This window comes from Mobula birostris, chromosome 6, assembly GCF_030028105.1.
Source record: "Mobula birostris isolate sMobBir1 chromosome 6, sMobBir1.hap1, whole genome shotgun sequence".
In the NCBI taxonomy this organism is placed as follows: domain Eukaryota; kingdom Metazoa; phylum Chordata; class Chondrichthyes; order Myliobatiformes; family Myliobatidae; genus Mobula; species Mobula birostris.
Genome location: NC_092375.1, coordinates 178,652,818 through 178,675,983, shown reverse-complemented (window position 1 = coordinate 178,675,983; position 23,166 = coordinate 178,652,818). Strand labels below are relative to the sequence as shown.

General features: G+C 39.6%; 1 protein-coding gene across 8 annotated transcripts in view; it reads right to left on the bottom strand.

Moving 5' to 3' along the window:
- c6h7orf57 (chromosome 6 C7orf57 homolog) overlaps positions 1-23,166 on the bottom strand; it is a 73,587-nt gene that overhangs the window by 3,753 nt on the left and 46,668 nt on the right. For 6 of the 8 annotated variants that reach the window (XM_072261976.1, XM_072261977.1, XM_072261981.1 and 3 more), the window contains 3 exons: positions 14,075-14,193; positions 13,196-13,234; positions 11,884-12,031 (listed from right to left, as the gene is read on the bottom strand). In XM_072261976.1, the coding sequence (XP_072118077.1) occupies positions 11,884-12,031; positions 13,196-13,234; positions 14,075-14,193 (306 nt within the window). The remainder of the gene's footprint in view (positions 1-11,883; positions 12,032-13,195; positions 13,235-14,074; positions 14,194-23,166) is intronic. The other 2 variants (XM_072261980.1, XM_072261978.1) reach the window with 2 other exon arrangements.

Here is a 23,166-nt window from a genome sequence, read left to right as displayed (position 1 = left end):
TATTTGCATTTACTCTGTCTATACCCCTCATAATTTTGTAAATCTCTATCAAATCTCCCCTCATTCTTCTACGCTCCAAGGAATAAAGTCCAAACCTGTTCAATCTTTCCCTGTAACTCAACTCCTGAAGACTCGACAATATCCTAATAAATTTTCTCTGCACTCTTTCAATCTTACTGAAATCTTTCCTATAGTTAGGTGACCAGAACTGTACACAATACTCCAAATTTGGCCTCACGAAAGTCTTATACAACTTCTCCATAACATCCCAACTCCTATACTCAATACTTTGATTTATGAATGCCAGGATGCCAAAAGCCTTCTTTACAACCTTGTCTACCTGTGACGCCACTTTCAGGGAATTATGTATCTGAACTCCCAGATCTCTTTGTTCCTCTGCACTCCCCAGTGCCCTACCATGTACAGTGTATGTCCTACCTTGATTGGTCCTTCCAAAATGCAACACCTCACACTTGTCTGCATTAAATTCCATCTGCCACTTTCTGGCCCACTCCTCCAGTTGGTCCAGATCCCTCTGCTTGATCCCAAAGGATCAAGATGTTTGTTGCACTCCCTTTGAGTACACAGTTAAGCAGACTTAAGCCTATTCAGTACTTTGATGGGAAGCTACCTGGCAATACCAACTACATTACATTGCATACACTAAACAAACATTGTAAAATCACAGGACATGATGGCAGCTGCCTTTTATAAAGGGATCACTACTGTTGTAGGAAAATATATTTGCAAAGGGTAAACTTGTGAGGACAAGGTCAAATGGCTTTATTCTTGTGCTAGTTCATTTACCATCTACTGTAGACCTTGTCTGGTAGTAGATCATGAAGGAGTCAACTGTGATGGTGCTATCATACTGCTCTTGGCATGCGGTTTTGAGTGCCCTGTTCAGACTAAAGTTTGTGTAGGCTTCACATGGGAAATCTGCACAAAGCAACTTAAGCTGGTGTATTAATGAAACATACTCCAGTTAAGTATGACACAAGAAGTACTGCAGATGCTGGAGATCTAGAGCAATATACACAACATGCTGGAGGAACTCATTTGGTCAGGCAGCTTCTATGAATGGGAATAGACAGTTGACGCTTTGGACTGAAAACATTCGTAGTTAAGTACGTATGAGTTTCCTTGATAGTTTGCACCACTTTTGAGGCTCTCCCCTCGTGAAAGACTAGCTCATGTGAATTTCTTAGATGTAGATCTTGGGTTCCTGAAGATGGATAACTATTTTCTTTTGTATTTAATAAAAGCTTATTGTGACTTGCACCATAGTTAACCCACAATACTGATGCCATAAAAATTTCAAATCTTATCCCTTCAAATCACATTGACACAGCACAAAATAAACCTTCTTGTTCAAACTGTTGCATTACCCAGATTGGTAAATTTTAACTGTTTAAAGTCATAAAGTTTGGGATGTTTACATCGCACGCTGTCGGAGCAGTGCTGCCAGGATAATCAAGGACACAACCCACCCAGCCAACACACTTTTCGTCCCTTTTCCCTCCGGGAGAAGGCTCAGGAGCTTGAAGGCTCATATGGCCAGATTTGGGAACAGCTTCTTTCCAACTGTGATAAGACTGCTGAATGGATCCTGACCCGGATCTGGGCCGTACCCTCCAAATATTCGGACCTGCATCTCAGTTTTTTTTTTGCACTACCTTACTTTCTATTTTTATATTTTCTATTTATGATTTATAATTTAAATTTTTAATATTTACTATCGATTTGTAATCCAGGGAGCAGGAAGCGCAGAATCAAATATTGCTATGATGATTGTATATTCTAGTATCAATTGATTGGCGACAATAAAGTATAAAGTATAAAGTATGTATGCCATCTTGCAGAAATCTTGAATATACCAAAAGATTTGGCCCGGAATCTATCAACTTTTCCTTCTGCTGGACACCATGTGGGCTCCCTAGGAGGGATATAGACTTGCTGAAAACTTCCAGCAGTTACGCTGTGGAAAATCTTTACAGATCCTTTTCCAGGATAGTCTGAGTGTAGGATCAGCAACCCCACTGATCTTAATGAGGTATGATTATGATGTGACCTGGACAGCAGCAATGAGCAAATTAATAAGATAAACTTAGCACAGAAAGAAGGAGACAAAGAAAAAGAATTTGAAAACTTGAAAAAAGAGACTAATACAGAAATTTTGAAATTAGCATTTAGACCAACAACTGCTAACTTTTTTCAAGTACTGAAAGGACTGGTTGGGTATAAAACTGGGGTTCGGCCTGGGTTCAAAACTAAGAGCATCCAGTCCGGACACAACACATGCCCAAGAACCTATATTTTATTTTCTGGACTTGATGCAAGCATTGATTTTCTCTGTGACCTCTACTCCCTCGCGAGCTTGCACTGCCTGCCACCCTCTCACTTTCTCTTTGTGCCTGAATGGTACAACTGCATCCAAGCTCAATGCATATAGTCAGGTATATTTAAGCTCAGTTTGGGGAGTCAGGCACTACAAGAATTGATAACTTTCCATTACCTTCACTTTAATAATAAACTGATTATTAAAAATTCTAAACACTTATGAAAAATTTGCATGTACATTGAACTATCAAATTTACTAATGCTTTTCAGAAGTGTGTAAGTTTTTGAAACTATTTAAACATATTCATAAACATGTCAGTAAGCTTTTTAACAATAGCATTTCAGAATGGCTTTTGGGAGTGAACTAACCACTTCTAATTATTGCAGTTCCTTTACACTCCACTGGAACCCTCACATTTATAACTGGGCCCTCTACTGCCTAGGAACTTAATAAATATTTTCAGTAAGTCAAAATGCTTGGATTTTCAGCAAGAAGGTGTGGGACATTAGGAATAAATAATGGTGAATCCAGCTGATAGAACTCTAACTTCATGATTTGTGTTCAGTCCATAGATAACTCGTTTCTACTCATTTTGAGTCTGAATTCATCATACAATCAGCATGCTAAAGAGGGTTTTTTCTCCATCCTATAAGAAGATGTTAAGAAAATGCGGTTAAAGATCATATTTTAAATCTTAAAGATCCTTTGGCTCATTGAGGCCATGCTAACCATCACAAATCTGATTTAATTCTCACCACTTCCCATAAACTTCCTCCAGAGCCTGCTTGAGTAGCCAAAGGATCTTTCTCTGTGCTGGAAGACGCGGTGCCTCTACTATGAGAATTCCAGGTCACATATCAATAATCCTATTTTCTGTGATGGCAGCAACAAAACTGCATCATCAGATTGGCACTTCCATTACAAGTCATGTCCATCAAGTTCTTAGTTTTTCTGCTTTCACTGCGTTTCACACTAATATAGACATAGCCTACTATCTCTTGTAGCGTGAGAATCCAGAGTTGGGGTAATAATCATATATGTATAAGGGACTGAAATGCAAACAGATGTCTTTATTCAAAGGGTTGTATATTTTGAAACTCTACAGCCAAGGGGTATACATCTTAGCCAATGAGTACTTTCAATGATTAAAATTCGTTATACTAAAGAAATTAAGGGAAATGGAATTGTCAAAGTCAATATTAAGCTTATTGTCATATGCATAAGTACATATTTGCATAGATGCAATGAAGCAGATGATGAAAGATAAACAATGATGTTATTGAGTAGTTGTGTTGACATTAATAGTCATATAACTCAGTGTTGCTTCCATTTCCAAGTCCTGACGAAGGGTCTCGGCCTGAAACGTCAACTGTACCTCTTCCTAGAGATGCTGCCTGGCCTGCTGAATTACATTTTGAATGCTATCTTATTTTTGCCAGTAGGAGGTAATTGTAGATACAGTGAGAAATAGAGGTGATCATTAAGATAGTGGAATCATTTGCTCCAGAGGAAGATTTGCAAGAGATATTAGAAATATTAAACTCACCTTTAGTAAAGGGGACACAGGTGAAGAATACCAATGAAGCAGGCCAACAATATGGCAAATTCTGTTAAAATTGTAATCAGAATTTGTTGTGTACTTTTGACAACAACAGTCAATTTTGCTGGTACCTTTGAAAATCCAGGAAAGCATAGCTAGTACAAGTAATACCTAGCCACTTGTTAACATAAACTTTGCTTTATTTCCAGATCCCGCTAAGTGCTGGACTTGATCCTTTGATATCAGAGAAGTTGGGAATGAAGCTGATAGTTTTAACAATTATTCATTCATTGTGTAGTGGATATTCTTGGGCAATTGTATGCCAATGTCTTAGTTGTACTATAACAACTTAGCTAAGTGCATAGCTACTTTTGGTATGCAGGTCAAACTCTATAACTTTCTTGCTGGTAATGATGAAACTTTGAAATGATAAAGCCACCTGATTCATTATATTCAATGTTTCTAGTGTAGAAGGCAAAATTCTACGTTGCTAGTGATGCATGGGTAAGTTAAATTGTATTTTGCATACTTCTGCCTGGGGCGAGTCTGCTGGGGAGTGATGTTTGTGGTAAGGTGGTTTGGATGCTGATAAAATAAATGATAATGGACTTTTCAAAATAAAATCAACAATTTCACTGTTACTTTGATTCTTTTGGTTATGAATGGTGCATATAAACAAATTTCAATAGCAATTGTTAAATTTGCATAAAAATATTTACATGGAAATCTAAATTGAGTGTATTTAATAGAACAAGACTAGCAGCAGATAGTTCAGGTTTTGGAGCTGGGCAAAATCTAATTGTATTCAAAAATGCACAATATGAACAATGTTATATGAGTAAGTGGCCTTCCCGTGATGTTTTGCGGTTTTGGAGAATAAATTCTACATATCTGTTTATTTCTGCATGTATGATCAGTGTTAGTTACACATATGTTTCTTTGGCTATGAATTCCATTGTTTCTGTTTAAAAACAAAACAAAATATCACTATGTGCATCAAATTGGATTACATATTAGGTTTTGGAGAGAAAGCTTAACTAGATTACAGTACATGGGGCACAGGAACAGCTCTATGAGGAAGCATTGACATCCTTTTGTGTGAAATGGTAACCTGACAACTCAAAAATGGAAATTCATGTGTTTGCTATTGTGCTATCTTATTCTTAGGATCTGGATAGTGTGATAAGAGTCTAGAATTGGTCAGGGATATTGTTGTATTGCGGTTGAGAGTGATTGAAATCATGTCCTATCAGGGCCCACAATATTCTGCCAAAATTACCATAATGTGGCATCTACCTGTAAATTCACTTCTGCAAAAGGGAAATCTACTTGGAATTTTGTAAATGTGGGATAGGTATAGACTGACGAAAAGATAATCTTTTTAGCAAAGCAAATGAATGTTTAAAATATTTTAAGCTCCAATTTCTACATGAGCCTCATTCTTGTCAAAATTGCTACAAGTACTGAGAAATATAGATCCTTGGCTTAACATCCTGTTAGAGCTACAAGACCAGATCTTGTTCTAATTTATTGCCTTGACATTAGATTGTAGGCTTCTGTGTCTCCTGATGCAAGGTCTTGAAATTTTTGAAATGATAATCAGATGTCCTTAGAAATATTCTGTGTATATAGAGGTAGGTATATTTCTTAAAGAGCAGATCTCCCATGCATTCCCCACAAATTGCTGAGTGTCTGTGTCTTAGCTGCACCGTTTGCTTCAGTGTGGCCCAGAGCACAGTCTTCTGCCACATCCCAACTCCTAGTGATTTTACACGGCCCGGCACAGCAATGGGTATCACCACTGTTTGCTAAGGCTATTGAGGAGACTTTAAACTAGAATTGCTGGGGGGTGGGAACCGAACTGAAGAGACGAAGGAAGAGGGGGTTGGCTCACAAATAGAGAAAGCTTGGAGACAGTGTGAGAGGGAGGATAGGCAGGTGATAGAGAAGGGATGCGCTCAGACCATGGTTTCAGATATGTCTATTTTAATGCAAAGAGTATTGTGAACAAAATGCATGAACTTACAGCATGGATCAGTGCTTGGAGCTATGATGTTGTGGCTGAGGGGCAGGAGTGGTTACTTCAAATGCCAGGCTTTAGATGTTTCAGAAAGGACAGGGAGGGAGACAAAAGAGGTGGGGCCATGGTACTGTTGATCAGAGATGGTGTCACAGCTGCAGAAAAGGAGGAAGTCATGGAGGGATTGTCTATGGAGTCTCTGTGGATGGAAGTTCGGAACACAAAGGGGTCAATAACTCTACTGGGTGTTTTTTATAGACCACCCAATAGTAACAGGGACATCAAGGAGCAGATAGGGAGACAGAATCTGGAAAGGTTTAATAATGACAGGGTTGTCGTGGTGGGAGATTTTAATTTCCCAAGTATCGATTGGCATGTCCCTAGAAAGAGGGATTTAGATGGGATGGAGTTTGTTTGGTATGTTCAGGAAGGTTTCTTGACACAATATGTTGATTAGCCTACAAGAGAAGAGGCTGTACTTGATCTGGTATTGGGAAATGAGCCTGGTCAGGTATCAGATCTCTTAGAGGGAGAGCATTTTAGAGATAGTGATCTCAATTCTATCTCCTTTATCATAGCATTGGAGAGGAATAAGAACAGGCAAGTTAGGAAAGCGTTTAATTGGTGTAAGGGGAAATATGAGGCTATCAGGCAGGAACTTGGAAGCATAAATTGGGAACAAATGTTCTCAGGGAAATGTACGGCAGAAATGTAGCAAATGTTCAGGGATATTTGCGTGGAGTTCTGCATAGGTATGTTCCATTTAGACAGGGAAAGGATAGGACAGGAACTGTGGTATACAAAGGCTGTTGTAAATCTAGTCAAGAAGAAAAGAAAAGCTTACGTAAGGTTCAAAAAACTAGATAATGATAGAGATCTAGAAGATTATAAAGCCAGCAGGAAGGAGCTTAAGAATGAAATCAGGAGAGCCAGAAGGGGCCATGAGAAGGCCTTGACGGGCAGGATTAAGAAAAACCCCAAAACATTCTACAAGTATATGAAAAGCAAGAGGATAAGATGTGAGAGAATAGGACCAATCAAGTGTGACAGTGGAAAAGTGTGTATGGAACTGGAGGAGATAGCAGAGCTACTTAATGAATACTTTGGTAATCACTACAGAAAAGGATCTTGGCGATTGTAGGGATGAATTACAGCAGACTGAAAAGCTTGAGGATGTAGATATTAAGAAAGAGGATGTGCTGCAGCTTTTGAAATGCATCAAGTTGGATAAGTCACCAGCACCAGGCAAGATGTACCCCAGGCTACTGTGGGAGGCGAGGGAGGAGATTGCTGAGCCTCTGGCAATGATCTTTGCATCATCAATGGGGATGTGAGAGGCTCCGCAGGATTGGAGGCTTGCGGATATTGTTCCCTTAAACAAAAAAGGGAGTAGAGATAGCCCAGGAAATTATAGACCAGTGAGTCTTACTTCAGTGGTTGGTAAGCTGATAGAGAAGATCATGACAGGCAGGATTTGTGGACATTTGGAGAGGCATAATATGATTAACAATAGTCAGCATGGTGTTGTCAAAGGCAGGTCATGCCTTATGAGCCTGATTGAATTTTTTGAGGATGTGATTAAACACATTGATGAAGGTAGAGCCGTAGATCTGGTGTATATGGATTTCAGCAAGGCATTTGACAAAGTACCCCATGCAAGGCTTATTGAGAAAGTAAGGAGGCATGGGATCCAAGGGGACATTGCTTTGTGGATCCAGAACTGGCTTGCCCACAGAAGGCAAAGAGTGGTTGTTGACAGGTCATATTCTGCATGGAGGTCAGTGACCAGTGATGTGCCTCAGGGATCTGTTCCGGGACTCCTACTCTTCGTGATTTTTATAAATGACCTGGATGAGGAAGTGGAGGGATGGGTTAGTAAATTTTCTGATGACACAAAGGTTGGGGGTGTTGTAGATAGTGTGGAGGGCTGTCAGAGGATACAGCGGGATATTGACAGGATGCAAAACTGGGCTGAGAAGTGACAGATGGAGTTCAACCCAGATAAGTGTGAAGTGGTTCATCTTGGTGGATCAAATATGATGGCAGAATATAGTAAGTCTCTTGGCAGTGTGGAGGATCAGAGGGATCTTGGGGTCTGAGTCCATAGGACACTCAAAGCAGCAGTGCAGGTTGTCTCTGCGGTTAAGAAAGCATACGAAGCATTGACCTTCATCAATCGTGGGATTGAGTTTAAGAGCCGAGAGGTAATGAGAGGTTAAGAGAGACCCCACTTGGAGTACTGTGCTCAGTTCTGGTCACCTCACTACAGGAAGGATGTGGAAACTATAGAAAGGGTGCAGAGGAGATTTACAGGGATGTTGCCTGGATTGGGGAGCATGCCTTATGAGAATAGGCTGAGTGAACTTGGCCTTTTCTCCTTGGAGCGACGGAAGATGAGAGGTGACCTGATAGAGGTGTATAAGGCAATGAGAGGCATTGATCGTGTGGATAGTCAGAGGCTTTTTCCCAGGGCTGAAATGACTAGCATGAGAGGGCACAGTTTTAAGGTGCTTGAAAGTAGGTACAGAGAAGATGTCAGGGGTAAGATTTTTTACGCAGAGAGTGGTGAGTGCGTGGAATGGGCTGCCGGCGATGGTGGTGGAGGCGGATATGATAGGGTCTTTTAAGAGACTCCTGGATAGGTACATGGAGCTTAGAAGAATAGAGGGCTATGGGTAACCCTAGGTAATTACTAAGGTAAGGACATGTTCGGCACAGCTTTGTGGGCCGAAGGGCCTGTATTGTGCTGTAGGTTTTCTATGCTTCTATGTTTCACTGGCAGGTGGCTTCAGCCACGGGGGCACTTGGACAACAGAAAGGCTCTAATGTCTGATTCACAGTCTGTCAATGCTGTCACTGTCATTGGGCCATTGAATATGAATGACTCTGACCTTTAGGAGCATCCGGGTCTGCTTGGGACACAGACAATAAGTCTGCTAACCATTAAAATTTTTTACCTTTAAAAAGTACTTCCACACACTAAACATAATTGAAACTAACAAAAATAATAAATACATAATATTATTTTCCAAGAAGCAATGTCTGCTGTAAATTGAATAGGACTGACATGCTTGTGCCAGGTTTAAACTAGATCAGGCCCAGCGGGGATTTCCAGCCTGGAAGCTAAGAGACCTGCAAATCACCACACCACCCTTTTGGATATCCTGAGGGACTTCTAATGGGATATCATAGTAATTTACACCATTAGTGTTGGAATTGAGGTTGAATATATCCCAGCATTTGAGGATATATCAGAAAATGAGGTAGATGGAGGGGGAGGGGCAATATATATCTGTGCAATGACTGTATTTATAAATATAAGAAACATTAAAAGTTATGCAAGAAACAAATCAGTGTTTACTCTCTAAAATAACCTTGCACATTGATCTTTACCTCATGATAATATTTGTAAACATTGCAAAGTACATGAATAATTTAAGGACAGGTAATATTGGATTCCTAAAAGTCAAGAAAAAAATTAGGGGCCACTATGTATGATTTCCAGCTGATGTTTGAGCTGAAGTTTGTGGGCAAAATCCAGACTTCATTACCATGATGTGGTGACAAACCAATGCGAATTGGACAATTGCTGCTTATTATTTCAGTGTCTAAAGTGGCTAGTACCTCAAAAGAGCAGGTGCTTTGTGGCTACAAATGATGCCGGAAGACATAACACCGCTGCGAATTTACCAAGGGAAGAGTCGCCTGAGCATAGAACAGAGTGAGTCCCACATCTTCTAGATGCCACTCTGAAGGCCCTAGTAGATGAGGAAATGAGGAGAAACCCTCAAGGCAAAACATCAAGGTTCACTAGAAGGCTGCCCACAGTGGATACCAATGACAGAGTCCACCCCAAGGGACAGGAAGAACATTAATGATTTCATATACACCGTCAAGGTAAGTGAAAACACTTTCACATCCCTTACACTCAGGTGCATCACCAGCTACTCTGTGTAATACAGCCGCAAACTTAGTTAACAATTTTTGTTGAGTAGGTTTGGAAATGATGGCTTATATTTTGCTGTCAACATGCAGCTGCCAAAGCCAGTTTCTGGATAGAATTTCAACATTTTATTCTCATCCTAAGCAGTGATCTTTTGGGAGAAAATATCTGTAACTTCAGTGCCAAAGTAAATGGGGCAGCAGGGCCTTCTTGTTTAGTCCCACTATATGGGGGACATTGGAAGGGAAACCCATCAAACAGAAGAGCACAATTTGAGAAGTGGCCAAAGCATATTCCCAAACTACTAAAAATAATTAACACATGCTTAAAACTTTTTTTAAAAATTAAGAAACAATAAAAAGATACCAAAGACACACAGATAAGATTTTGAAGCATTTTAAATCTAAAATTATTCAGATAAGCCTAACCAATTCAAGTACAATATAAAGATACTAAAGCTTACATTAATTTCATGTAGCAGTCCTTGTCTACTGGCATTAATGGACCAGAATTCCCTGTGCTAGGACTATACAAATGCAAATTGTAAGACTGGAATTGAAGTGTACTTGCAGAAACAACGGCATTTACTGCAAAGTTTTGCCCATGTTATCACATTACAGTACACACTCATAAAGTGCACCCAGCTACAGTATTTCAATATTGCCATTCATATCTCATAGCTTCCATCAACTGCCAATTAATCAAATATTGAAATCAGATCACCTACTCCTTTTCCCTGTATTCATACTTATAAACGTTACAATGCTGGTTTATACTAAACCCACAACTCTATAACTGAAGCTATTGTAAACACATAAACAGTACACCAAACCAGTAAGTGAGTCACAAATAGATCGTGGATTATGACGAAAGGGAAAAATGGCTGGAGTCACTTAGCACTGTAGAGCAAAGTGTTTACGAAGTGTATCAAAAATCCATGAAAATAGCAGAAACTGCTAACATTTAAAAAAAGATAACTACCAGAAAACACAACAAATAGCTCCATACTATTTGTTCAGTGTGAATTCATGGCAGCTCGATCTCTCTCTCCTACTGAGAGGGAGCCCAGTTTTCTTTTAGGCACTGGGATTTTAATTGCCAACCAAGTTATCTTAAGACCACACATGAATTAGAATATGATGCACTCCACAATGTATCTACAATCACATTACAAAATAACCAGATTTCGACCTTAAATGAAGTATACAAGAAACATATACACATTTACATATCCCCATTACTAAAGAAATGGAATATTCCACCATGTATGTTGGGAAAGGCGCCATAAAGCCTTTAGGGAGCGGTGTCTCAGAAAGGCAGCGTCCATTATTAAGGACCTCCAGCACCCAGGGCATGCCCTTTTCTCACTGTTACCATCAGGTAGGAGGTACAGAAGCCTGAGGGCACACACTCAGCGATTCAGGAACAGCTTCTTCCCCTCTGCTATCCAATTCCTGAATGGACGTTGAAGCTTTGGACACTACCTCACTGTTTTAATATACAGTATTTCTGTTTTTGCACAATTTTTAATAATCTATTCAATATGTGTAATTTACTTGTTTATTTATTATTATATGTTTTATTTTATTTATTATTACTATTTTTTTCCCTGCCTCTGCTAGATTATGTATTGCATTGAACTGCTGCTGCTAGGCTAACAAATTTCATGTCACATGCCAGTGATAATAAACCTGATTCTGATTCTGATTCTAAAGCCAACCCTTTAGGACCCATTATGAGAATATATCGGGAAAAGACATTGAAGTGTGCACACTCAGTGCAATGACAGCAAAATGACAAGGAAGTGTGTGTGTGTGTGTGTGTTAGGAGTGCGCTTATCAAGTGCTCTCTGTCACAAGAATATTTTGTAACTTAACGTTAATGTCAAAGATCTGATCTTGACAGAAAGTAAATAATGAAAATAATTTTTAAAAAGGTTCAATCTTCTTACAATCTGTACTGTACATGGGATACACATGAATGTCAGAAAAGATAATCTCTTCACTTGTAAGGTTTTTGGGTGTGACAATATAACTTGCCTGTGCTCGCCAAAGATTTTGAAGAAGGAATCATTTTCAGGAGTACCTTTGTTCTTCCCACAGCCTCTGATGCCAGTCATCCTTTTTCCTCGATACGTGGGCTGATATCCCTCAAGCAAAATGTCATCTTTCACAGCAACTGAATGCTCTTGTTTAAAAAAAACAAAGTTTAGGAAGAACGAAGAACATAGTTTGTTGCTCAAACATTTCACTTTATGTTTAACTTTAATGAAATTTTAATGCCAGAAAGAATCTAGCATTACATTCAAATAGGCATTGAATTTATCCTTAGAAATTGGACATTTCTAAACCAAGGCAGATAAAAAAACAACTCTTGATCAGACTCTGCAATAATGTTAGTTATTTAACCTGTCATAGATCAAGACAGATACCTTTACAAAGGCCTAATGCATCATATTAGTTTGTTGGTATTTAATGGGTGAAGATCTATTGCTCAAGGGTAAAGGTACGAAAAAACTATTTACGTGGGCTCTGGATATAACCGGCATTTCCATTGACTAATAGTGTAGGTACATTACCATTCATTTTTCAATACCTACGTTTGAAAAAAAAAAGCACTGGTTAAATTTGATGGTATCTAGGATTTCAAAAAGGCTCCATCATCTGAATCCTGAGACATCTCAGCTAAGTCCAATGAACTAGCCTTCCTTTGTTCTATAGGTTTTAGATCCATGACTCTAATCAAATTATTCAAGATTATGCAGTGTAAAGTGAGCTACAATATTATATCTAAATAACAGTGCATGCCTGATGATTATCATGGTGATGTTTTACCCTACCTCTTGTTTGAACCTACTGGAATTGCAAAGGGAAATAGTTACACTTGTGTCTCCAGAAGAGGTACCTGAAATTCATTTGATACTCTCTTCTTGGGATCATAGAACCCTGATCAGTTTCAAACTGTGATACCTCAGATTCTGTGGAGCAATCTGACCATGCCTGTTTTCTGATTCGTAGTCAGTTGTGAGATGGTGTGAGGAATGCCATCATGAGAGAAAGCAGCATTCACACATTCAGCTTGTTTCCACTGGAAACCATCAATGTCATCTATGAGTCTGGTGATCTGTAGGTGAACAGAATCTAGATATCACTGGTGATTAAGGAGGGTTCTACTTGATTTCGCAAACAACAGGAATTCTGCAGATGCTGGAAATTCAAGCAACACACATCAAAGTTGCTGGTGAATGCAGCAGGCCAGGCAGCATCTCTAGGAAGAGGTACAGTCCTATTTGTTCTACTTGATTTGTTTGGTTACAGGCAGAAGATAGCTGAAAAAATGCAAGGTACAAACCTATATTTGATATCTGGTCTGAGTCCTCTCTTGTAGAACCTTCAAATTAAGAGATAATCAGAGAGAAAATACAGTTATTACAAGCAGCACACTTAAGGAAAGAGTCATATAAAGAAAACGGAATATTGTTATAAGGAATTTCTAAATAAGTTCAGTTTTCAATAAAAAAGCACCAAATATTAAAGGTGCATTGTACTAAGAAGCAAACAGAGCAGTAGTTAAAAGTAAGATTCCTCTTTAAGAGAGAGAGGAGTCACAATAGCTTCCATATCCTCTACATTGTACCACTTGAAATGGATGCTGCATTCAGATACTTTAACCGAATCATGGGGCTAATACATCAGGGAATGAAATCAGAAATCGCCATTACAGCTATCATTGAAAAATGTACTGCATTATGAGCATTGAACATGGTATTACTGGTTCCCTTGCCTAAAGGCTCTCATGTGCAGAATTAGATTGCCTACCCCACTACTGTTGCCTAGAAACCACAGAAAATTGAGCTCTATTGACAGTATCACTGATGCAGCCTGCTAGAAACAACCACCACAGTTGCCTGAGCATCCCTGCTAAGCAAATAATGTCAAAATAACAGCACATTTCTTCTCAGCATTTGAAACCTCAAGGCATATGACATGGCATTTCTTGCACATCCTCCATAAACGAATAAACTCTTTTCTGGTTTCCAGCTGGGTACAGGTATCAATTTTAACCAATGTTTCAAAGAAAAACTCTGCCATCTTCATGATGAGTTTATTCGTCATGTATGCCAGGAAAGCACTAAATCCTTTTTCATCCACCATAAAGTTCCTAATTACAAAAATATCATCATGCATGGCCATTCATTTATCATAGAATGGATCAATTATGATACTGTACCCATATTTTGCTTGGTGGTTTTTGCATCCTTGTGTTCTGAAAACCAATCATCAGCATAGCCAAAACTAAGCAGCTTCTGCATGCTAACTGGCGGTTCCTTTCTACGTGTAAATCTATTGCTTAGGGAAATCAAAAACAATATATGACAATAGAGAAGGTTTCACTACACAGCTGTCTAATAGACTTAAGGCAAAATTAAAGTAATTAACATGCTTTTCAGAAAATATATTAAAACATGCATAAAAAGTCATATAACACCAATTGACATATTAATTGATTCTACAATCCCACACAAAGCTTATCAACATGATACATAATATCAAGTTAGCTGTAATTGAAAACTATAACCATAATGCATTTATATTTAGGATAAGTGAACATAAATAAAATCTTGGAATATTTCTGAAATTCTTCATCCTCGTTGGGGTTAACAAAATGATCAAGTATTGTATTATTAATTTTTTTCTACTACAGTTTTTTACTTACTAATTGTTGGATGCCAGATATTATTTATTTTCTAAAGGAAGTAACTCATTCCCCCAAAATAATCCATTAGCCAGCATCTCTCAGGTACCTGGTTCAAGTTGTACATTTTAAATTGTTTGGGCCACTGTTGCAGGATGGTTTCATAAAGATGCAGGTTCTTCAGATTAATTGTGTAGCTCATGAAAAGTATTGCTACCCTTGTGTAACCAGAAATAAATAGTTCACCTTAATTAGTTAAGATCATACTCAGCCCACCCTTCTCATTTTGTATTGGCATGCTTACTACATGCATGATTATTAAACTCTTCAATTTAACACAGTCGTAAAACACTCAACTCTGATCCAGCAGACTGTAGTTCTAAGACCTTCTTTCAAGTCTTGATAACAGGAACAAGGACAAAATTCAACAAATTGTATCAGACTCTTGTGTTGTTGTGGGTGTTGTTTTTAGAACAATAATTAAACCTGGTTTAATCCATTTCAGGAGATAAACAGTCCCATTACACTTCCTGAAAACCGCAGGCAAGTAATTCTAGTGGTTTAGTTAACATTGTATCACTCATCCAATATCATTAATGGGTTTGGCACTTCATTTTCTGTAGGTGGGTGCAGGTGCAAATGTGGCTCTGTTGACACATTTGCTTATATTGGAATGACTACACTTCAAAAAATAAGTACTGTAAGATGCTCTAACGCAGGGGTTCCCAACCTTTTTAATGCCATGGACGATTAAGACCATTCAGCAAGAGGGTCCGTGGACCCCAGGTTGGGAACCCCTGCTCTAAGGTGATGAAGAAAGAACTTAAGGGTTTACAATACAAGGAAAATTCATAAAATAGTTTCAGTTTGAATGGAACAACGTGGTTAAAATAATAATAATTTTTAATAGATACAACTAGATTATTTTGTGGTAGCCCAGGCTGTTTAGTAACAAAAGCAAGGAACCCCACTAGATTATAACCACTAGTTGAAATTTGCAACTCACTTCCCAAAAGGCTGTGGATAAAGTAACAATCTTGCAGTCTGAAGGTGATGGATTTTTGTTCTGTAAGTGTATCAGGAGATGAGGTTTAGGGGCTTTGACTTACGCATAATCAAATTGAATGGCAGCAAATGCTCAAGTTTATTATTAGTCTATTCCTCTTCTAATTTTTTTTTAAGCGTGTCATACAAGACATTCAGCCATTCTCTGGCACGTGGTGTCAGGATTAACCGGGTCACGTTATGAACGTTCCTGACCCAACCCTTGTATTTTTTTACAAGGCAGAGTGGCTAGCTCAACACTCAACCCGGCATGAATGGAAAGTGTGCTCGGGGGTGGCCTGACCTGGAATCAAACTCGGGAACTTTCGCTCCAGAGTCTGGCGCTGATCTCACTGCGCCACCAGCCGGCCTATCCTCTTCTAATTCTCCTACGTAACAGCTATCACAGTCTCAGGATGTCCTAAAGAATTAGAGAGTCAATGAAATACTGTACAAACAAAATGTATCTCTCTGCTATGACCTAAGGAAAATTGACTCATCATATGTGTGCATACCAATCCTACAACAGCATAATGACAAATGACTAGATAATTTCCTGCAGTTGTATTGCTTTAGGGACAGGTGTTATTCTGCACATATCCTCTGTAATTTTTAAAATGTTATATTTGAATTTTTTGTGTTTACCTGAGGTGACCTATGATTTTGAGAGCTTTGATTTATTTGCTCACAATATTTGGCAGCTTGATGCTTATTGTCTTGGCAGAGTAGATGTCAAATTAGTTCAAAATTGGTTATTAATGGACCTCTGTGGTATAGATCATAACTGCCAATACAGTGGGAAAGGTATAATCACATACACATCATTGCCCATCCAACATATGCAGAGATTTCAGAAGAATGAGTGTTGACCTAATTGAAACCTATTGAATGTTGAAAGGTCTCGATAGAGTGGAGGTGAAGAAGATGCTTCCTATGTTGGGAGAGTGTAGGACCAGAGTTCACAGGTGCCATCGAAAACATTGACAAATTTCTAAAGTTGTGCAGCAGAGAGTGTACTGACTGGTTGTATTGTGGTTTGGTATGGAAACATCAATGCCTTTAAATGGAAAAGCCTACAAAAAGTAGTGGATACAACCCAATCCATTCAGAGTAAAGCCTTCGCAACCATTGAACACATCTTTGAGGAGCATTGCCACAAGAAACCAGCATCCATCATCAAGGAACTCACCAACCAGGCCATGCTCTCTTCTTGTTGCTGCCATAATAAAAGAGGTACAGGAGCCTCAGGACCCACACCACCAGGTTCAGGAAATAATTACCCTTCAACCATCAGGCCCTTGAACCAGAGGGAGTGATGTCACTCAACTTCACTCACCCCAACACTGAACTGTTCCTACAACCTATGGACGTTGTTGTTTCATATGGCAGGTGTTTTTCTCTTCACACTTCCAATTGGCTTTTGTCAAGCCACTCCTCCTTGATTCATGATGAAGTGTGGCCCAGCAGGGGCAGACGGGAGTCTGTCCATTCGGGAGCCAGGGTTGGATTAAACAGCATCTAGCATCTTCTCCACAGCCGCTCCAACACGGGTGGCCCTGAGTTGGCATTGCCTGATGGAGTCTTTGAAGTACGCAAGCCTCCACACGACGTCAACATGTTGATGCAGGTGGTGGAGTACCTATGGACTTATTTTCAAGTGCTCTTCATCTCATGTTCTTGATACGTACTGTTTGTTTATTTATAATTTTTTAAAAATTACAGCTTGTTGTCTTTTGCACACTGATCCTTTCTCCGTCTTCTTGTGTGCATTTTTATCATTGAGTCTATTGTGTTTCTTTGTATTTCCTATGAATGCCCACAAAAATGAATCTCAGGGTTATATATGGTAACATATAAGTACTTTGATAATATATTCAAAACTTTGAAATTAGTACCAAACACCATAAATCCCTTAAAGTAGGACAAATAGGGAAGGTGGTGAAGAAGGCACTCGGGATTCTGCCCTACTGAATATACAAGCATGAAGGTTATGATATAATTTTATAAAACTTAGGTTAGACAACATCTAAAATATTGTGTACATATCTGGCCACACCTAAGAGGACAGACTCAATTGTATTGGAGAGGGTCAGCAGAGATGGATAAGTATGTTAATAGGATTGAATGTTTTAGTTATGAGGAGAGACTGGATAGGCCGGATTTATTTACTTTAGAACAGAGGAAGCTGCAGGGGAGGGGAACCCAATTTGAGTTGTACAAAATTATAAGGGGCATAGACAGAGAGGGCAGTGAGAAACATTTCCCCATAACAGAGACACAGAGACAACTAAAACAGGGTGAGGAGTAGAAAAATTAGAGGGCACATGAGAAAATCTTCCATCACTTTGAGAATGTGCACAGTTTGAGTATGGTTGAAATGCACTTCTGGGAAAGGTGGTGGAGGCAGTTACTCTCACAACACTTAAAAAATATATCTGGATAAGCAAATGTGTAGTATTGTTTGCACTTGGTGGAATTGGAACAGGTTAATCTAGATCATGGTCCACACATTCAATTCGTTGGTTTCCCACTTTTAGCTCTGATATTTCTAATAGCATATATTCTCATTTGTTATAGATTCAGAGGTTAGTGTACTATAACTGTGGATGTGGAAGCATTGGAAAGGGTACAGAGGAGATTTACCAGGATGCTGCCTGGTTTAGAGAGTATGCATTATGATAAGAGATTAAGGAAGCTAAGGCTTTACTCTCTGGAGAGGAGGATGAGAGGAGACATGATAGATATTAAGAGGAATAGATAGAGTGGACAGCCAGCGCCTCTTCCCCAGGGCACCACTGCTTAATGCAAGAGGACATGGCTTTAAGGTAAGGGGTGGGAAGTTCAAGGGGGATATTAGAGGAAGGTTTTATACTCAGAGAGTGGTTGGTGCGTGGAATGCACTGCCTGAGTCAGTGGTGGAGGCAGATACACTAGTGAAATTTAAGAGACTACTAGATGGGTATATGGAGGAATTTAAGGTGGGGGGTTATATGGGAGGCAGGGTTTAAGGGTCGGCACAACATTGTGGGCTGAAGGGCCTGTACTGTGCTGTACTGTTGTACGTTCTATGTTAACTAAGCTTAGGCCAAAACCTTCAAATTTTTGTTTTTTTCCTTCTGCTCTTTCTTTATCAGATACCCTCCAGAAGCATATTCACTCATTGATTTTTCCTACGTGTAATTTTCACACTCAAACTATAAAAGCTGATAAAACATGTTCTTTTTTTCTGCACACTCTCAATCCAGGACCACAGGAACTACCCTTCAGCCATACAGCAAAGTGACAGTAAACTGATAACGGCAGTGAATTAATAGGAATGCTGCAAAAAGGAGAAAATGATCACTTGCCAAAATTATGCATGTCTCCTGCTCAACAAAAATATTTGCTCAGCATTTTTTTCATGTACACTGTTCCATTATTAAAAAGCACCTACTGGGCATGAACTATTAATACAAACAAACATGGTTATGCAATTTACATGGAAGTAAATTGCCTGTTTCAATGAAAAGAGAATCAGCTGCACTTAAAAGTACATGCCTCAATGTTCACCAATTGAAGAAGCCCACCTGTGATCTTCGTTCCTGAGCCTATCAAAGTACTGTATATAGTCAGCAACTATAAAAGGCATCACTGAGAACCTCCTCCCACCGCCATCTAATATTGCAATGCTGTTCATATACTTCTGTTGGAGCACTGTAAACAATCCCACTTCTTTTGCTGCAGATGCAGTTTATCCTTTAACTTCTCTGAATCTTTCAGTTTTCAGTCACTACCTTAGTTTTGAGAAGTGTTCTAATCAATATCATTCATATCATTGTTTGCGACCTGGGACATGTTCCCTTCTCTTTACCACCATCTGGGAGGAGGTACAGGAGCATGAAGACCCACACTCAATGGTTCAGAAACAGCTTCTTCCCCTCTGCCAATGGATTTCTGACTGGTTCTATTTCCTTTGTAGTTTATAGTAATTTTATGTCTTTGCACTGTATTGCCACCACAAAACAACAAACTTCACATCATGTAACACAGTGATAATGAACTTGATTCTGATTCTGATTCCTCCTTGTCCTTCACAATCTATCTTTAACTTTGTGGTTGACCAAAGTATCCTCCTCCTCCTCAGATAACACTCCACCATCATCATATTCAGCTGCAACACACTTGGCTGGGTCCATTCTCATCTCTCTAATTGTAGCCAGTGAATCACCAGGAGAAGATTACCTTACCAAGTCATTATCATCACTGCTATGTCCTCTAAGACTCCATCTTTTGACCTCTCCTACTATTTCACTTCCATGCTGCCTGGCAATATCATTGAAAAATACAGTGTGATTCCAAATATATCCTGGTATCTGGTGCTCCTATACAATCACCTCTTTTGACCCTGTATGCTATATCTAAATTGTCTGAATCTGACCGTGTAAATTATATATAAAAACTTCCAAAGTGGCTTTAGCTCTTCAGGCTTAGGTGAGGTCAGGCTTGGGTGAGGTAATTTGTCTTGAAAGCTGTTCTCTCTGTTCTTATTTGTTCATTTCTCATCTATCAGTGCATACAATAGTGAGAATGGTTAAAGGGGCGGTATTTTGTACCGCATGTGGGATGTGGTAAGTCTGGGAGACCACCAGTCTCCCAGATAAACACATCTACTTCAGGTGTATCGTGCTACAGATCCTAAGGGAACTTATTAAGGAACTGGATGACCTTCGACTCACACAGGAGAGATGAGGAGGTGATAGACAGGGAGGTAGTCATGCCCAGGTTGCAGGAGACAGGTAACTGGGTGACTGTCAGGAGAAGGAGGGTAAACACACAGCTAGTGCAGAGTATACCTGTGGCCATTCCCCTCAATAATAAGCATATAATTTTAGATACTATTGAGGGGGACGACCCAATGGGGGGACCCACAGTGACCAGGTCTCTGGGATTGTGACTCAGAGGAGCAGAGAGGTGAAGAGGACTGCAGTGTTGATAGGAGTTTCTTTAGTCAGAGAAACAGAAACAAGCTGGATTGCTGCCTGTGCCACATGCCAGTGAGGGTAAGAATAGGATGATTTTGCAGGAGGATCTGTGCCTGAGGAACTGGTGCAGGGTGCAGGGCACAGGGGTTCTGATCTATGGAACATTGGGATCTCTTCTGGAGAAGGTGTGACCTATACAAAAGGGATGGGTTACACCTGAACCCAAGGGGGTCTAATATCTTTGCGGGCAGTTTGGCTAAAGTTGTTCAGGTGGGTTTAAACTAATTTGGCAGGAGGATGGGAACTGGAGTGATGGTGCTGAAGATGAGGTAGTTGGGTTACAAAAGGAGGCAATGTGTAGTGAGACTCCTAACAAGGAGAGGCTGATGAACTGAGAACTTCTTTACTCAAAGAGTGGTAGCTGTATGGAATGAGCTTCCAACAGAAGTGGTTGAGGCAGTTTCGATGTTGTCATTTAAAGTTAAATTGGACAGATATATGGACAGGAAAGGAATGGAGGGTTATGGGCTGAGTGCAGGTCGGTGGGACTGGGTGAGAGTAAGAGTTCGGTACGGACTAGAAGGGCCGAGATGGCCTGTTTCCGTGCAGTAATGTTTATATGGTTATATGATGATAGGGCAAATTTACAGTCAACAGGATGAGTTGCAATGTAAAAGGCAGACAAAATCGAAAAGAGTGAATACAGGACTAAAGGTGATAAATCTGAATGTATGCAGTACAGTATACGGAATAAGATCAATGAACTTGCAGCATGGTTACAGATTGACAAATATGATGTTGTAGGCATCACTAAATCATGGCTGAAAGAAGATTATATCTGGCAGCTTAATGTTCAAGGACAGACATTGTAACAAAAGGACAAGCAGGAAGGCAGAAGGGGTGGTGTGGTTCTGTTGGTAAAAAATGAAATTAAATCATTAGAAAGAGGTGGCATAGGGTCAGAGGGTGTTGAATCATTGTGGATAGAGCTAAGGAACTGCAAGGGTAAAAAGACCCTGATGGAAGTTACATATTGAACCCCAAATAGTAGTAAGGATGTGGTCTACAAGTTACAACGAGAGACAGAAAATGCATGCCAAAAAGGCAATGTTGTAATAGTCATGGGCTATTCCAATATCAAGGTTCAAAGGTTCAAAGCACATTTATTATCAAAGTATGTATATGTTATACAACCTTGAGATTTGTCTCCTAACAGGCGGCTGTGAAACAATGAAACCCAAAAAACAAACTGATTATATGAAAAAAGACTAACACCCAATGTGCAGAGAATAAAAAAACGCACAAATAAAAAAATAAAGTAAGCCATAAAAAGAGGCCATCGAACACCCAGTGTGCACTGAGAAACAATTATCATGCAAACAGTAACCACAAGCAAAAGTTGCAGAAGTTCTCCAGCACCATCTTAAACCAGAAGCTTGTAGGTAAATTGGGAAAATCAGGTTGGTGCAGGATTCTAAGAGGGGAAATTTCTAGAATGCCTCCGAAAAGGCTTTCTTGAGCAGCTCATGGTTGAACTCACTAGCGGATCAGCTTTTCTGGATTGGGTGTTGTGCAATGAACCAGAATTGATTCGCGAGGTTAAGGTAAAAGAACCCTTAGAGGCAAGTGATCATAATATGATCAAATTCACCCTGAAATTTGAGAAGGAGAAGTCAGATATATCAGTATTACAGCAGAGTAAAGGGAATTACAGAGGCTTGAGAGAGGAGTTGGCCAGAGTTGATTGGAAAAGAACATTGGCAGGGATGACAGCAGAGCAGCAATGGCTGCAATTTCTGGAAGCAATTCGGGGGGCACAGGATATATACATCCCAAAGAGAAAGAAGTATTCTAAAGGCAAGATGACACAACCATGGTTAGTAAGGGAAGTCAAAGCCAATATAAAAGCCAAAGCGAGGGCATATAACAGAACAAAAATTAGTGGGAAGTCAGAGGATTGGGAAGGTTTCAAATACCAAAAGAAGGCAACTAAAATAAGCAATTTTAAGAACATAAAGATGGAATATGAAAGTAAGCTAGCCAATAATATTAAAGAAGATACCAAAGTTTTTTCAGATACATGAAGTGCAAAGAGAAGCAAAAGTACATATTGGACCGCTGGAAAACGATGCTGGAGGAGTATAATGGGGGGACAAGGAAATAGCGGATGAACTGAGTAAGTATTTTGCATCAGTCTTCACTGTGGAAGACACTAGCAGTATGGTGAGAGTTCATATTGGACCATTGGAAAATGATGCTGGTGAGGTAGTAATGGGGGACAAAGAAATGGCAGATAAACTTAATGGGTACGTTGCATCAGTTTTTGCTATGGAAGACAGTAGCAGTGTGCCAGAGGTCCATGAGTGTCAGGGAGCAGGTTAAGGGTCATTGCTATTTCAAAGGAAAAAGTGCTGGGCAATCTGAAAGGTCTTAAGGTAGATAAGTCACCTGGACAAGATGGACTACATCCCAGAGTCCTGAGAGAGGTTACTGAAGAAATAATGGATGCATTGGTCATGGTCTTTCAAGAATCACTTTATTCTGGCATGGTCCCACAGGACTGGAAGATTGTAAATGTGACTCCACTCTTTAAGAAGGGACAGAGGCAAAAGAATGGAAATT